The sequence below is a fragment of the Marmota flaviventris genome, chromosome 12, assembly GCF_047511675.1.
Source record: "Marmota flaviventris isolate mMarFla1 chromosome 12, mMarFla1.hap1, whole genome shotgun sequence".
Taxonomy (NCBI): Eukaryota; Metazoa; Chordata; class Mammalia; order Rodentia; family Sciuridae; genus Marmota; species Marmota flaviventris.
The window spans coordinates 34085958-34104745 of NC_092509.1; the positions used below are offsets into that span (position 1 = coordinate 34085958).

At 35.6% G+C, this 18788-nt stretch overlaps 1 protein-coding gene across 1 annotated transcript in view; it reads right to left on the minus strand.

Annotated features, from left to right (window-relative positions):
• Plxdc2 (plexin domain containing 2) overlaps nucleotides 1-18788 on the minus strand; it is a 431569-nt gene that overhangs the window by 18762 nt on the left and 394019 nt on the right. The window contains exon 14 of the mRNA XM_027928684.3: nucleotides 8429-8589. Coding sequence (XP_027784485.1) covers nucleotides 8429-8589 — 161 coding nt within the window. The remainder of the gene's footprint in view (nucleotides 1-8428; nucleotides 8590-18788) is intronic.

Consider the following 18788-nt stretch of genomic DNA (forward strand, 5'->3'; position numbering starts at 1 on the left):
ATAAGAAATATTTTGTTTCAGTGAATCATTTTTTTCCCTTGAGTTTTCTCAAATGCTGAAATAAGTCTAAGAAGTACCTTAAAGGCTAAATTCAGTTACAAAAAAAAAAAAAAAAAAAAAAAAAAATGTGTGACTTCAAGAAAAAAAAAAAAAAAAGATTTGTGGATCTACGAAACTATTTCTCTATTTCCCATACAGGTTAGTCAAGGGATCATGTCTTCCAGACTCCCACGTGTTATTCAGCTAGCAGCTGCACAGCAAGATGTTAAACTTTTAGTAAACACGTTTTTTTTCCATCCAAGCAGCAGCCTCTGAATCTTTGCCTGGCTCCTTTCTCTGGCTTCTTTACTGGTGGCACTAGGGATTGCCAGGAAAAGTTGAGGGCCACAGCTGCCTGAATTTCTTGTAACACATTCTCCAAGAGTCCTTGTTATCCACAAATATTCCTTGGGACAGGGAACCCTTGTGATTGGTAGACAGATCAAAGGGCTCTTGCTATGATTCTGCCAGACTAGGATGAGGGGTCCTGAGCTGAAGCCCTGGCTCTGTAGCAGGTGTCTTATGACCCAAGTATATTGTTATACCATCCTACGTCTCCATTTCTATGTTGGACTGGGCTCCAACAAATGTGTGAAAAGATACTTCCCACTTAGGAACTGAGGTCTCTGCTGATTTTATTTGGATTTTATAATAACTAGAACTATACAACTGGGGTGCCAAGGATATACAAATTAAAGAGATACGAATTTCAGTGGCTTGGGAGGCTGAGACAGGAGGATCTTCAGTTCAAAGTCAGCCTTGGCAAAAGCAAGGTGCTAAGCAACTCAGTGGGACCCTGCCTCTAAATAAAACACAAAATAGGGCTGGGGATGTGGCTCAGTGGTCGAATGCCCCCAATCAATCCCCAGTACTTACCCTCATCTCTCCCTGAAAGAGAATAACCCTTTAGAATGTTAATATTGGTTGAAGATTGTATACTATCATTTTTTTACATCAAACATTATACATTATATACTCTATTGTATACAGTATATATTATAGAGTAAAATGCAAAAATTTTTCCAAGTTTTTAAGATAAAACACAAACTCTCAGGAATAAGTACTTGTGGTGGATACTTGGGGAATTCATACAATTTAATTTGGAAAAGTTACAGACTCACTAGTTTGCATGTATGCTGAGGTTATTTTTTCTTTGACATCATATAATTTTGCTGATAGAGAATACTGAGCACTTTCACCAGAAAGGATGAGAACTTTAAACCATGATATGAAAAATAACTGGTATTTTGACATTTACTTCCAGGTTTTATTATAAAAAACACCTTGTAACTTCTAATTCAAACCAGTATGCACAATTTAAGAATGTGGAGACTATTTACCTCTTCAGGGAAACTAATTGCTTATGAGAGTAATATTTTAACTTATTTATTTTACTTAATTTGCTGGTGGGACTGCAAATTGGTACAGCCAATATGGAAAGCAGTATGGAGATTGCTTGGAAAGCTGGGAATGGAACCACCATTTGACCCAGCTATCCCTCTCCTTGGTTTATACCCAAAAGACTTAAAAATAGCATACTACAGGGACCAACCACATCAATGTTTATAGCAGCACAATTCACAATAGGTAAACTGTGGAACCAACCTAGATGCTCTTCAGTGGATGAGTGGATAAAAAAAATGTGGCATATATACACAATGGAATATTACTCATCAATAAAAGAGAATATAATCATGGCATTTGCAGGTAAATGGATGGCATTGGAGAAGATAATGCTAAGTGAAGTTAGCCAATCCCAAAAATCAAATGCCAAATGTTTTCTCTGATATAAGTAGGCTGACTCATAGTGGGGTATGGAGGGGGAGCATGGGAGGAATAGATGAATTCTAGATAGGGCAGATGGGTGGGAAGGAAAGGGAGGGTGCAGGGGATTAGCAAGGATGGTGGAATGTGATGGACATCATTATTCAAAGTACATGTATGAAGACATGAATTGGTGTGAACATATACCACCAGTGATATGAAAAATCGTACTGTATACGTGTAATAAGAATTGTAATGCATTCTGCTGTCATTTATTATAAAAAACTAATATCTATCTCTCTCTCTCTCTCTCTCTCTCTCTCTCTATATATATATATATATATATATATATATATATATATATATATATATATATATATATATCTATCTCCAGAGGTCTATAAAAGTCTTCATGATAAAGTGATGATAATAATAATCCTACTTATTATCAAATTGCAAGTGGAGACATAAAGATCATTACAAACTTTGATATCCCCAGTTATTTGGTCAATACATATCTTTTTTAGTTAGTTTGATTTTGTTAATGGGGGTTGAACCCTGGGGTGCTGTATCCCTCAGCTTCATTCCCCCATCCTTTTATTTTATTTTTATTTTGAAACAGTGTCTCTCTAAGTTGCTGAGGGTGGCCTCGAACTTGTGATCATGCCTTAGCTTCCCAAGCCGCTGAGATTACAAGCATGTACTACTACACCTGGTAGATACATATCTTAGTACTTAAAAAAAAGTAACATTTTATCAAACTTTTTTTTTTTTAAAAACTAAAGATCCAATGTGAAATCCAAACCTAACTTAAAATATGCTCCTCATCTATTTTTACTTATTGGAATGTAAGCTCCATGAGTTCATGAGGGCAAGGATTGGCTTTTGTTTGGTTTGCTTACTATTGTATCTTAGATGTCTGATATCTAATAGGAGCTGAACAAATATTAAAATAGATGAACGAGTGAATAGTCAATATGCCAGTTGGCTTTGGTAGCCTTCTCCCTCTTCAAGTTTCTAATTACTTCCCTTTTACCTTGCTGAAAATCAGTTGATTTCTTACTTAAAAAAGAGCAAAGAATCAAAATGCCTTTCTAATTCCCCTTTCTCAGTAGTTTCTTTAAATCAGCATCCTGCAAGAAATACATCGTATGAGCCATGTAGATAATTTTTAAAAAAATGTCCAGTAGTCACATTAAAAAGTAAAAATAATTGAAATTAAATTCAATAATGTATTTAAACCAATATAACCAAGAAATTATCATTTTGACATTTAATTATATATAAATTATCACTGAAATAATTTACATTCTATTTTATTTTGTACTCTAACTTTAAAATCCAGTGTGTTTTTGTTAGCTTTTCATCACTGTGACCAGAACACGTGACAACAACTTAGAGGATAAAAAGTTTATTTTGAGTCATGGTTTCAGAGGTTCAGTCCTTGGTCAGATGACTCCATAGCTTTGGACCCAATGTGAGACAGAACATCATGGCAGAAGAGTGTGGCAGAGGAAAGCTGCTCAGGACATGGTAGCCAGAAAGCAAAGAGAGAGCTCAGTTCACTAGAGAATAAATGTAAACCCCAAAGGCAAACCCCTAGCAATCTACTTCTTCCAGCCATAGCCTACCTGCCTACAATTATCACCATCAATCCATATCAGTGGATTAATCCATGACCAGGTTCTACTTCTCATAATCTAATCATTTCACCTTTTGGGGACACCTCATATCTAAACCAAACTCAGTATGTATTTTATATACATGTCTTTCCAGACATTAAACAGTGCAAACACTGGTCTCTGTGGCCTATATTCATGCAACAATGAAGTTTATAATAAATCATAGAATTCATGCCTAGGAAAGTTCAGTAATCATTAGCTTTAATGTAGAACTTAAGGCACAAAGAATTCTCCAAAGAGACACTAGTTTTATCAAAATCTACTAAAAACAAAAGAATACTAGTTTATTTGAATATTTATTCTGTCAGTTTGTTTCAAGATAATAACTAAGCATTTTAAAAAAGATTTTAAGACATGTATAATATGATGGATTTTGGTCAAAATCAGACACCCTTTTGAAAGTAACTGGGAAAAGCCAGATGGATAACAAAAAATGCAAGCTATTCAGTAAAAAAGTCAGCAAAAATGTTCAGTCTAAGATTAGAGGAGGAGGGTGGAGGATTATAGAAGATAAGTTAGTGAGAAATAGACTATTCTGTCAGATTGGATAGCCACTGGATATTTGAGGAGGATGGCACTCTTATCCTGACCCTATACATGAAGACACAAGAGATGTAAACAGTCAATTCACTTGCTTAATTATACAGTTTATAGGGGGAAATGATTTGCTTTATTATCTCGTTTCCTTCCTACAAACAAGAAGTTTAAAAGCCAAGACCCAAAATAAACATTTTATATGAAGAAGAGTGTCAGTATTCACAAAATGAATAATAATCAGTATATATTTTCTGCAAGAATAAAATACATAGGTAACAGCCACTGTCAGTATTGTCATCACTTGACTCTTAACAATAGCTATATGAATGAGTGTATACCTTTGGGTAATGATTTTGGCAATATTTATTAAATGCCTTCTAACTGTTCTTTTCCTTTGTTTCTATTTGGGGGGATCTGTTCTAAGGAAATAATATATGTCCTTAGATATACATCATCCTACACTTCTACTTATAATTTATAAAAAATTATCCTAACAAACAGACAGGGCAGCCTACTGGTTAAGGGTGTGGTCTCTGGAGTTGGAGAGGCTGGACTCAAATACTCACTCCACTAGTGACTGAATGCCTCAGTCTTCACGTCTATGATATCGAAATAATGCTAATACCTCATAGGGTCTTCATCAGGATTAAATAAAAGGAGAAGTGTAAATCAAAACTATTAGTGAATTTAATGAATTAATGAATTAGCTGTTATCATTAATATGTTTACAATGCAGCTCATTATCATGGGGAAGAGCCCATTTGAGAAAGAGGCTCTGTAACATTGATTTTGTGAGCTCTGGTACATTTACAAGGGCAGAGGCATTAACTTTCATCACAGAATACGCAGTATCTGACACAGGAATTAATTTATACAGGTGTTTATTGCAGTCTGTATTTCACTGTGAAATATACAAGATACATATGGGGTCATATTTTTGATGTCACTAAAATTAGGGCATACCTTACAGACAAGGATGTGCCACAGTTTAATTGGTACTGCATGATGTATCTTATATTTGATGCAGTCTGTGTTCAACAGAAAAAAATGGTCTCAAAAGATACTATCCGTGTCCTAATCTCCAAACCCATCCCCTTGAGATGGGGAAATTATCCTGGGTTTTTCAGATGGATCCATTGTAATCACCAGGTGTCTTATAAGAAGAAGGCAGGAGGTTCCGAGTTAGCAGTCAATGTGATGGCAGAAACAGATTTTGGAATGATCAAAGGAGAGGCCATGAGCCAAGGAACACAAGGCAGTCTCTAGAAGCCCAAAATGGAAAGATAAGCAAGATAACAGCTTCCTTGAAGACGGAGCTGACCCTGCCAATACCTTGACTTAGTGAGCCTGAATTTAGACTTCTGACTTCTAGCATTGTAAAACGTTTCATTTCAAGCTGCTAGGTTTGTGGCAATTTGTTATAGTATCAATAGAAAACTAATACACAGTTTTAAATTAGGGTGAAAAAAAGTTATTTTTGACTTCTAGGAACATGTGAGGCCCTTCTGCTTTCTAAATTACCATTTGCCAGCCAAAGAGGCAATCAATATAAGCTACTGAATGAAAGTTGATTGGAATGTTTTACAGCCATTGCAATCATGTGTACAAAGAGTTCATAATAAAATTAAAAAATGTCACTTGAAAAAAGAATTGACCATGCAGTCATCATGAGTCTATGTTTGGATTTTGCAAACAGTTGGTTCATTTTAATAATGGTGAAGTTATCATTATCACCTTCCAGAAATCCTTTGCCGACCAGCCACTTGAGCTGCCAGACTATAGCCAGGATGTGAAGGTAATGATGTTAGCAGACTCTGGCAGTGGGAAGCCTGCAGAATGATTCTGTGTCACTTACATGGGGAAAGATGATAATGACTCTGAGAACTAAGGCTATTTGAACTTGGATAAGTCATTCCACCCCTCCGAGCCTCAGGTTTTCTCTGTGTTATAAGGGTATAGGACTAAATTATGTCTACAATTCCCCCTCTCTCTAATATTCTACATATGAAGTATGTGGTGCATCTTACATGTAATGAATCAACGTTTGTATATTTATATGTGCATGCTACCTACACATTGAGATTAATTCAAAAGGGCCAATGCAAACCTGGTGGGTGGAACACACCTGTAATCCCAGCTGCTCGGGAAGCTGAGGCAGGAGGATTGCGAGTTCAATGCCAGCTTCAGCAAAAGCAAGGTATTAAGCAACTTAGTGAGACCCTGTCTCTAAACAAAATACAAAGTAGGGCTGGGGATGTGGCTCAGTGGTCGAGTGCCCTTGAGTTCAATCTCTGGGACCCACTCCTGTCAAAAGAAGAGGCCAATGCAAAGGAAAAATACCCCTGCTATTTTAGAGTGTCATTTTGTAGTCATACAAAGATTGCTGTAAACGCTTTAACTACGTTCTCTGCACTGTACAATTTGCTGCTAATACAATTCTCATCAGTTATTTCATAGCATACTCTTTTTCACAGCACCATAAAATAAAATGCACTTCATATTAAAAGGCTGAACCATGTATGAGGGCTCACAGCAGCAGCAGGCCAATGTCTGGCTGGGCACTGAGACTTTCAGCTTGTCATTATCTGCTCTTTGAGGAAAGCATTCAGAATCTCAAGTAAGATGTCCACTTTCTTCTGTGAAAATGGAGCCATTAACCAAACTTAATAACATCTTTCCAAATAAGTGTAATGCCTGATAATTTCCCAATACCTATAATATTAAATAAGAATGTCATGTCTGGAATATATCTTATATAAAATTTTAATGGAAGTTTAAAATGCAATTGGATATTTCTTTATGTATTTTTTTCCAGGAAATATTGGTAGAATACCATACTGTTTTAAGAAAGAAATTTGACTTACATAATCCAGATCTGAAGGAATTTATCAGTCTTATAGGGTGGAATGAATTATGCACAGATTTAGCTCTAATGCAAAACAGGAAGGTAAATGTCAGAGAACAGTTCTGGTGTATTGCTAAGGATAGAGTTTCAGAGTTGGAAGAGAGATCTTGTCCAGCTACCCAGATAGAAGATAGTCTAAGGAAACGTATGGTATCAAAAGTTGTTTGGTTCCTGAATTCAAAAGTGAGATAAAAGGGGAGGGATTTATTGGTAGAGAAAATAGAATGAGCAAAATGTCTTTGTGGCATGGAGCATTTGGGCTGTATATGGAAAAGTGCTAAGATTAACATATGTCATTAGTTCCAAGTCCAGGTAGAGAGTCATGGGATAAAAATTTAAATGATAGATAAGATCTGGATTGTCAAGACCTTGAAGGAGACCACACTTTATTCTGCAGATAGAAGAGACACAAATAGGACTTTAAAGCAACTATTAAATTCATTTGCTATTAGAAGGGGCAAAGGTCACTTTAACTTTGTATTTTAAAAGGCTTATAATTTCTCAGTCAACAATAAAATTCCAAGCAACTTTTCTGCATATGATCTAATGAATTAGAGTTGAACTCTAACATATTTGAAACTCTGCAAGAGAAGATTGCTTTACTCTAGTATTGCTGATATGATTTAGCATTGGAAAAGGAATGTTCCCTTGAAGATGCTGGAGTGAAAGCTGTTCATACAGGGAACATAGGAAACCAACCCAGTCTTGGGGATGAGAGAAGTGACCTACTCACACTGACTTTATCCACTGGTTCCCCTTTATCCCTCTAAGATCCTTAGTTTCAGCCTTCCAAACTGGAAGCTTTCTGTGAGGGGCTTGGCTCTGGTCCCTAATATAGTTCTTGGTCCTTCTACCTGTTTGTTCCTGGCACTGGTACTACATCTACTTTCTGTACATAAAGAAAGCACTGATTCAACAGGTGTTCTGTTTTAGTGTGTGTATGAGTGGGAGTGTGTGTATTTACATACACACATATAAATAACACACACTATGCAAAATGGCAATAGCGCATACCATCATCTTTCATATCTAATGTTCTCTAATGAAAACCCCCCATTTTTTCTAAATAGTTTGAAAGTATTTTGAGAGCAGGCCCAGCATATTGTATCATAAAACCAGCCAACACACAATTAGTATTTATACATCAAATGCTTTAAGTCAATTCCAAGAGCCTCCAGGATATGCTGATTTCCTCCTAGGATCAGGAAAACAGCTGGTTAACATCTTTGGTAGAATAGGACCCAAAATGTATGGTTTCTATTTTCCTTTAGATCTGTAACAGGCGAGATAGCTTGTTTCTTTAAAAGCTTCTGAGAAAAGGGATACTGAACTCTTCATATGAAAGCAATCTATCAGTATGTAAGCATGTGTATGCATGTGGGTGAGATCAGCCAACTTGAAATTGACAAATCGTGTGCTAAATATTAAATGCAGGTGGAGTTAGCAAATGGACACAGTTCACGGACCGCCATGGGTTTTATATGCTACACTTGGCACTTACCTCAATGAAGAAGATACTGGCTGCTGATGTTGGATGGTGATACATATAGACTGTCACAAGAACGCCCGCTACTATAATGAGGACCAGAATGAGGATTCCAACGATGAGGCCGGCATGCAGGGTTCCCCCTTTCTTCTCAGCTGCACTGTCATCTGTCGAAGCTGAAAGAAGATCCCAGCTGTCAGGGCCTTCAGATGTGAATCCTTAAGTTCACATTTTCATTTGTTTAGAAATTTATGTTTTTAATAAAGTAACACAGATTTCTTTTTATTTCCTGTTCAAATTTTCTTGTCCATAATACCGATTGTAGAGGTTACGTGGGTAATGAAAACTCCATATTATTAATGAGTAAAAATAGATTTATAGTTTGAATCTGTTCAATAAAAAAGTATTTATTCTAAAAGGATTATAAATTTAACTTTATTTTTTTTCTCATTAAATTAACAGAGTTTCTTTAAAAAAAAAAACAAACAAACAATGAAAATGAATTACTTTTCAGGAGCTCCCCTTTCATTTTCTTTAAGAAAATTTCTTTTTTTATAATTTTGTTTAAGAAAATTTTAATTTTCTTAAATGGCTCTTGGTGGGTGACACATTTCATAAAATCTGAGCATGAGCTCAAAGTATAATTTTCAAGGTCTGTTTTAAACTGAAATGCTCTTTAAAAGTATAACAGATGACCCTCAAATAGTTTTATCACTATCTAAAGAGAAAAACCACAGCATATGAAAATATTCCACTGTGCCACAGTCTGATAGCATTTTCTCTAACTTCTACGGAGATGCCTGCCACTGGGATGCACATTTTCAGAGTTAGAAAGAGGAGGAATTTAATTTCTAAAGTAATAACTATCCATCCCAAAGTCAATCAACTGAATAAAACTAATCTCCAAAGTCCTCTCTTGTTTTAAGATTCTGTAATCTTTGATGATTACTCAGGCATTCGGAGAGCTTCCCAAATTACGTACAGCAGGTAACTGTATCCTAGTAGATAATCTGATTGGTATTTTTGAATCGTTACATAATTCCTTAAGACCCACAGAAGTTCCAGAACAGTGGTTCCCAATCCTTTCACTAATAATTTTCCTTTGTTATTTTTATGCTCTGTCTCTATGTTTTAAACATTTTTGTATATTTAACCTCATTGAATAAGCTTAAATTTATTTATTTTATTTTAAATTTCCATTAATAAGAAATAAGCATGACTACCCTATCAGTACAAGAGGTCCATACAAACTTACCGAAGTCTGGATAAAGCAAAAAACATGAGCTCCTTATTCCTTCTACCATCTTTTATATTTTTGTTTACTTTTTGCTTGAGACTCATTGGTGTTCAGTAGTCCTTCTCCAAATCTAATGTTCAAAACCCTCTAAGTCTCCCTTACATAACAGAAATTTACTAGTGAAAGAGTATCATATTTAAAGAGTAACTCATAATATAAACATTCGTTTATAATGTGCCAGGCATATTTGCACTGCTTTGCAAATATCAAAGATCCACAAACCCAAAAGGTAGGCATTCTTGATTCCCTTTTGATAGATGAGGAATCCAAGGCATTGAGACATTAAGAGCTGTAGGTTAAAAAGCTATTCATTCAGATGGTACTGGGCTCTAACATAAGCAGGTTAACCTCAGAGCCTGAACTCTGAACTTCTAATCAATATTTCTTCAATTAACAACGAGCTGTATGTACTTCCCTTTCCTCTTACTTCATGTTATGCGTTCTGGGAAAGAATTCCAAAAGAATCTGTTGATTTCAAGTCAAGGAAAATTAACTTAAAACATGGTCTAAGAATTAACATTTGGCCTCCTGGAGGGCAGAGGCTATATGGCTGCCTTGTCACTTCACTGGGACTGGGGCTTAGGTCTGTATGTATATCTATCAAAATTACTTACATCTATGTTTGATTGAATAGAAGGAAGGAGAAAGAAAAATAAAGACTGTTGAAAATGGGTTATAGCTATTGGAATGGCCACTTCTCCAGTAAAAAATCAAATGAGGATATAAGAATGACTTCATCTGTCTGGTCTTCATTTCCCTTATTTCCACAATGTGGTCAATAACAGTAATTACCCCATATCATTGCTGTGAAAATCCAACATTTAATACATAAAAAGTTCTTAGGAGAGTGCCTGGTATGCACTAAGCACTTCATTAATGCTAAACTATTACATTATTATTGTAGTTTTATATAAAGCAGACTGAGGCAAATTGTATGGTTGGATTCATGGCACCATATAAACTATGCCTTTGCCCTTAACATTTATTGCTTTAAGAGCTTGGCCTCCTTCTTAAGTATGCTTGTATGATTGCATTTTGTAAATTTGGCTTTTTTTTCCTTATTTTTACAAGATTATGACACATTACTTTCATGGGAAAATAAGATTAATTTAAAATGTGACTTTGGGGAAAATGTGACAAAAAAATCTACTTGAGTCAAAAGGGAAGCCTTCAATGTTTCTTTGAATCCCAGTTATAATTCCAGGCAACGGTCTTCTCAGCTCTTGCTCTAGTCTCCCTTCATTTTCTCTTTTTCTCCCTGTCTTCATCCATTTTTCTCTACCTATTTTCCTCCCTTTATCCTTCCTTCCATCCAGTCGGCCAGCATCTGGTTGTATTTCTGGGATTTGTAGTCTTTTATACACTGCCTGCCAATTTTTGGTCTCACGTTTTTCTGTGTGTGCAGTTTAGTTCAAGGTGCTGGTGAGTTGGTCTCAAGCTGTCACCACCTAAGTAGACCAGAAGGCCAGAATATATCGAGGAGGCAGCAGGCAAGAGGCAGCCCTCCCCAAGTAGAAAGAAGAGAGTGAGGGACATGTTTTATTCAATAGGAGCCCTTGTCAGAACTAAGATGATCTTTGAAATGCAGGCTCTAGGTTGTAGATATTGGGGCTATAAAATAAAACCAGATTTGCACTTTAAACCTGGTAAACCTCACCCATTCTCTCTATTAAGCATACATATTTTCTTGTACCATGATTAGTTACTCATATTTCTAAGAATAAAATATCAGAAATACTGGAGTTATATTATCTCTCTTTTAAAACTTTCCTTTATGTTCCTGTTTTAGATGTTAAGAGACCTGGTCATGTCTAATGCAATCTTTACAGCATCTATGCTGTTACTCACCAAATAAGCATTTCATGATATTTTTAGAAGATGATCATTTAAATAAAATAAACAATTTTTATGTATTCTCAAATATTACTAAGCAGTAGACAAATATTTAGAAGTCTATAAGTGTCATATGATTTCATGATGGATTGTAACTAAAATAAACCATGCAAGGAGAAATGTAGGAAATTTAATTCCAAAATATTATGGGAGTATCTATTGGTCACATGCTAATACTTATCTCAAAACTCTTCTAAGTGATCATTTAAATGGAGTGACCAAAATATTGCTGGAATATTTTTTAGGAAACATATTATTCTATTTTTATATTATTTAATATGTGTGTGTGTATGTATGTATGTGTGTATATATATATATATATATATATATATATATATATATATATATATATATACTATTGCAGTAATTCTATAATTACTTACTTCCTACACAGCACAGGTAACTTTATTCCAGCTGCTTTCTGAGGACTTTAGAAATCCACAGAAACAGGTATAGAATGGCCTGTTGAACGCTTCTGTACCTGAAGGTAAGGTAAGCACCCCTTGATTTAAAAATTTCTCACTATTTGGTTTCCAGTTTAATATCACCACTTGATCAAATGGTACAGATTTTGCATATTTATGAGCATTGAGAACAAAATGCATGGATATTTTATGTTAAAAAGGATAAGTGCCTCACAAGCAAAACTGAAATTTAAAAAGTATAACCAAGAACCCAGTAATTCCCATAAATGAAATTTAGTTCATTCATCCCAAGGGCAGATGGCTCAAATAGATGGATTTCGCTGCTTCAGAAGAACAATAATCTAAGATGTCAGCTTTGGAAACAGTCATTCCTGTGACTCCACTGATTGTTCTTTTGGACTGGTACACAGATGTGGGTCAAAGAAAACTCTAACCTTACTGCAGGTACAGACTTCTGATTTAGCCTATCAGTCTACTTGGAATTATGGTCACTATTTTAAAAAGGTCAGAAGGAATCTAGTCTTGAGGCCTAAATTCTTATTCTGGTCTTAGAAATATTTTATGCTCTTTCATTCATGTCTAAAAGTGAACTAAAACCAGTGATCTTTTTCATACACACAGTATCACGCACAGGAGAATCCTAATCTTTAGCTTTTCTTTAGTCTTACATTGTGTATTAAGAGGAATTAACAACCAAGGGCATTAGAACACCAAAAAAAAAAAAATGGCATTTAAGTCACAAAAGGAAATATGGAGGCATATTTTAAAAGTCTACCAATGAACAAAACTTACAACATAAATGAAGTACAGAAAATCAATTGCATTAAAGATAATAGACTCTCATCTGATCCATTGAGTGACCAATGTAGTAATGGTGGCTTTCCAATACTTTATAAAATGAAGATATATATTCAGACAGACAGAGGCCTGCAAACATTATCACATCTATCAAAGCAATCTGCCATTGTTGGGTAAATTTCAGTTACTATATTAGAGAAGACAATAGATTTATAAAAGGAATTAAGTACACATTGAAATATATTTAAGACCTTACATGATGTGTTAAATTTCCTACATTCTGTGCAATGTTTATGACTGTATGTATGGATATGAAGAATGAAAGAAACAAGGAGGTAGAACGATTCAAGAAAGAAAACTTATTATTTGCTTCTTCAAAGTGTGGCATTTAATTTTATAACTGTCTACTTACTCTTCCCATGACTTTTCCTCCAGTGTTTACAAACATATGGCACTAATATTTTGTATTTATAAGCATAATCCTCTAACATGGTAAAAGATTTTAATATAGTGCTAAAGTGATTGGTACCTATTATTAAATCCTGCCAGTAATTAAAGTCCAAGATTAAAGTGAAACAAAAATAGAAATATTCCTTGTCTGAAATTTTATTCACTTTAGAACTAACTCTGTTCCTGGCCTGAAACTGAAACATTACAGCCCATAAATTCCATAACATATTAATATCCTTTGGGGGACTGAGAGCCTGATGGGTTGGACAAAATCTTGCACAAATTTGCTTAAAATCCATAAATCTTATGTAGACGACGCCAGAATGTGCTTTTCTAAAGCTTCGGAATGAAGTTAAGCTATAAATGCTTAAAATGCTCAACTCTGGATTAAAAAACACACAGACAACTTTCCCCATGGAATATTATCTAACCCATTTATAAGCTATAGCATATAATGGAAGAAAATCAAGTGACAAAAATTTAGCTCAATTGACTTTCCTTTTTGAAAGTTTGTTTCTCTTGTAGCTGGTCTGATTTTGTGGCTCACGCATTTTTCTCTCAGTTCTTTCACCTACTATAGATATGATCATGACTCTGACTTCATTCAGTTTTTCTTGGTACTTACATATATTTTCTAATCTTTCATAATTCTCTAATTCCTCCATTTCATTAATCATGGTGTTACTATTTTCTGGGTGTTTAGCAGTCTGTAAATATTGTTCAGGGACTAGAGTGCCTTGAAACTTTTATACAAGGTATACATAATTCACAACATGTATCCCTGTATCCACATGTTCCTAAGTCACATTGTCCCTATGACATTGTCATTGGAGGGATTTGGGTAGCTACTGTTAAAAAGATATAAAAATGGGCACACAACCACATCTAAGTGCCTCACATATGGTGAGAACAATGTCTGGAAAAGGGAACTGGCCTGGCTTTTACGTTTTTTTCTTTTTCTTTTTTCCCCCCAGCCTGTACTACTACAGGGCAGGTGTGAAATTTCATTTAGGGAAACATAAAACATTCTGAGCTAAACGAACTTAGAATACAGCAATCCTTAAAAAAAAAACAAACAAACAATAATCTGCTACCTCTTATCTTGAAAAAATGAAGCCAAATAAAATTTCTTTGAAATTATATTAAAGAAAATGCTTGATTCTATCAAAACAAGGGGTTTAGGATAACTGTCACTAAATGATAGGCCTGCTTCTAGCCTCATTAAGTGATTGGTGGTTTTATGCATGTTTATACATAAGCATCTAAGAGTAGATTTATAGTATTTACAGAAAATATAAGACCAAAGATAAATCTTTGTAATAATCTATTATTGTTTTTCATTTCTCATGTGCTACTAGTTGAAATAATCTACCTATATCTCTAGTATTAATATTAATCAAGATTTTCATAAGCCCTAACTTTTAAATTTTTCCCAACATTAACTTTTTATATAAAGTTATCCATTTTCTCTATTTAAAAATATATTTAGATAGGAAGGGTAGCAGAATACAATAGACACTAGTATGGCTGTATGTATAAACGTGGCTGTAAAACCAATGTGATACTGCAATCTGTACACGTGGAAAAATAGGAATTCATACCCCATTTGAATCAAATGTATGATATGTCAAGATCATTGTAATGTTTTGAGCAACTAATAAAACAATTAAAAAATATATTTAGAGATTATTTTTGAAAGATAAAATGTCTCTACTTCTACAAAATAATCTATAGAAAAGAAATCCACAGAAAAAGATTTTTCCACTAAATATGAAACTGAAGGGTTTCATGGAATGGTTTCTTCTTTAATTCCCTGCAAAATCCTTCCAAGGACAAGACATTTGGATTTATTAACTACAGAAAATATTTAGTAGAGTTTCCATAGAGTATATTCATGTGAATATGAACCACCAAAAGTAAGGTTGGTAAAGTACTTTTAAGTTCTAGGGGTGCAGAACAGAATGACTTTTCATGCCATTTAATTCCATCTATTCTCATTTCAGCAAAAAGAGATAATTTATTTGTAAAAACTAGGATGATCACGAGGAATTGTTTACTCCCCTATCAAATTTATCAGGTTTTCTAAACATGGGATGAGAATTTTCTTCAAGGCTAGGGCATGACTCAGTGGTAGAGCACTTGTAAAGCCCTGGATTTGATCCCCAGCACCAAAAACCAAACAAACAAAATACAAAACAAAGCCCCCAAAGCCTCTTCATGGTGTGGAAAGATTCAGTTGACTTGAAACCTTTGGGGCTTCCAGGGAATGGCATCTAGATCTCACATTGCCTGCCATACAGGACAATCACCTGTTCAATCCTTTCTCCTCTTCTGTGAAATGGGCACAATAGTGATAACTATGAAAAGAGAAGATGCTTCTATAGCTCTGGGCACTGGTCCTACCATACGGCCAGTGCTCCATGAAAAGATTGCCGATATTAGTATTACTCATACTAATTGCTTTCCTACTCATTACTGTACTTCACTACATTGATTTTATTGGTATTCTGAACAACTCTATTATAAATAGTAATTATGGTTCTATTGATTACTGCCTCAGTCCTTCCAATCATGGCTTCATTACCAGGGCAACATGAGTCCTCTTGAATTTAGTCATGGAAATGGGGTACACCTTACTAAACTTAAGGACATGCTGGGTGAAAGCACAGACATGCTAATGAATAGCTTTTCCAGTGGCAAGATACTGCACAACACAGCCACCACGTCTAAGGTGGTCCTGTTGCTGGGGTCCAGTAGGATATCTAAATAAATCAACTCTTTAGTGCTTAACCGTAAGCTTCTTCTTTTGAAAACTGTTGTATATTAAACCAGTCTCCGATCATTGATGCCAAATTTTATGCTTAAAGTTAAAGATGACCTTTAAGTCTCCTAAGAAAGCATGGATTAATTTAGTTGCTGTAGATAATACTTTGTGTGTGTGCGCACGCACACACACACATGAACGTGCGTGTGCACATGTTGCTTTGGGGTTGAAATCACCATCCTTGATGCACATAAGAAACACAAGATCCTTCTGTTATTTGCTAGGGTTACATGTATGCTACAACTCTGAAGGAGGAAAAATGAGCAGGATATGACGGAATCTGGTGGGAAATAACCACTATTCCCTAAAAAAAGTACAACAAACAATAGGTGAGTAAAAGCCTTGAGTGTCACTGAATTTCATTTTAAGTGTGTATTACTAGAATTAATAAAGAGCACCACACATATCAAGACTAGAAAGAAAAAAAAGAAAGAAAGAAACCACCAAGTACCAGCTTTGCAAAGTATTTACATTTCACTCCTTAGTATCAATACAGGCAAACTGTGGTTTACCTTGTGTCTCTAACAGGGATAGAATCAGTACCTGCTTGGGAAGAGGGATATCACAAAATTGTGCTTATTGTTCATTTATCTTTAGACCCTGGAGTGAACAGAACATGGTTAGGCTAGAGAGTGGCACTAGGCCTGAACTACCCTGTTCAACCAAATCAATTTCACAAGAAAGCTCAACTGCGTGGACCTATGATACTCCCACGAGTTGGACAGTTGCAAGGGCTACAGTTTTAGAGTGTCAGGGGATGGAACTAGAGAAGCAGAAAGGCTCCTTCCTACTTTAAAACTGTGATTTAGCAAAGTTGGTGCTGTGCCGCAGTCTGGCTAGGCACACAATCACAAGCCACCACACAGCTTGTAGATTCAAACAGCAACTCTTTATTCCCGAACTCACACCAGCCGTCTACAATCACGTTCTGGGGAAATCCACGTTCTCTGCCCAAATCCACGTTCTCTGCCCAAATTCACGTCCACTGGGCTTCTATCTCCCAAAGAATACTGTCTGAATCCCGTGAGAACTCAAGGGGAACTCAGGCAGCAGGATACGCCCTATTCCCAGCAGGAATAATCTTAAACCTTAAACCTGGAACCTAAACTGGGAACGCCCTAAACCCGATTATCTTAAACGGGGAACACCCTAATCCGCCCTGGTCCTTGAGCAAGGTCACCTACATTCAATGTCACTGCAACATGGGGTACGCTGGCAAGGAAATTGTCATACCTACTTGGCTAATGGCTCCCAGCAGTGCTGTTTGCGTTTTTTGAGAATACTGGATGGCTTTAAAAGGAGCAGAATAACCCCACAATGGCACATACTGTCAACTGGGTAGCATCAGAACTGCCCTCTTACTAGGATTGTGATGGAGAACTATGTTCCTTATAAGCCATGTGATCCTGGGCAAATTACCTAAACCCCTGTGCTTCTGATACTTCATGTGTGAAATGGGATTGCAAGAAGACTTTGTGTATAGGGTGCTATAAGATCAAATGAGCTAAACATGCCACATCTGTAGAAGACTGCTGGTCTACCGGTAATAGCCCACTAACTGCTAGATACATTTATCATTATTAGCGACTACATGGCAAGGTTCTCTGAATAATTTAAAACAAAACATGAATCAAATAATTGGAAATGTCAAATTTTATACCTACTAATTAAGGAAACTGGTTCACTAACGATAAGCCTTTTTGATTTACTGGAGAATTTCAGGAAGTTTGAAAGAATGTATTTATGAGAATTATTAAGAAATGAGATCAAGTTTATAAGAAGCATATAAAAATGCTTCTTTTCTTTCTTTTTTTAACCAAAATAAAATCTGCATCCTTGAAACATATGGATCTTAAGTGTACTATTTAACAAGTTTTAATAACTGTGTATAGTAGAGTAACTACCATGCAAATCAAAACATGGAATACTTCCATCTCCCCAGAAAGTCCCTTATCACCCCTTCCAGTCAATCCCTACCAACCTTTGACCACAGGAAACCAGTGTGCTGACTTCTGCTGTAATGCATTAGTTTTGTTTTTACAAGAATTTCATATAAACTAAATTATACTACATGTTATTGTAGATTATTTTTGCATTTGCATGAATTTCATACAAATTGAATCACATTGCACCTACTCTGATATGTCTGGCTTCTTTTGTTTAACAATTATTTTAAGATGTATCTGGGTCATTAGTTCATCCTACTTTCTGCTGAATAGTTCTTTGCATAAGTATAAATCAATTTGTTTATTTTTCTGGTGATGGACATTTTGGACTGTTCCCAGTTATTGAGAGTTTATGAATACATTCTCCCTGAATATTCTTGTATAAGTGTGCGTGAGTGTGTGTGTGTGTGTTTGTGTGTATGTGTGTTTATGTCCTTTCTTGGATAAATGCATACACATGACATTTCAAAAGGCCAGAACTTTGTAAGAAGCTGTTGGACAGTTTTCCAATGTGGCTGTACAATATTACACTCCAGTCAGTGATGTGAAAGAGTTCAAGTAGCCATATCCTCATCGATATTCCTGTCCTGTCATCAGTATTAGCTCTGTGCCCCCAGAGCACCATGTTCTCATCAGTATTACTACTGTGTAGTGCTTGGCCATCGTCACAGGTCTGCAGTAGTTTCCCTTTTGTGCTTTGGTTGTCTTTTTGCTTATTGGTTTTCAGGAGTTGTTTACAGTT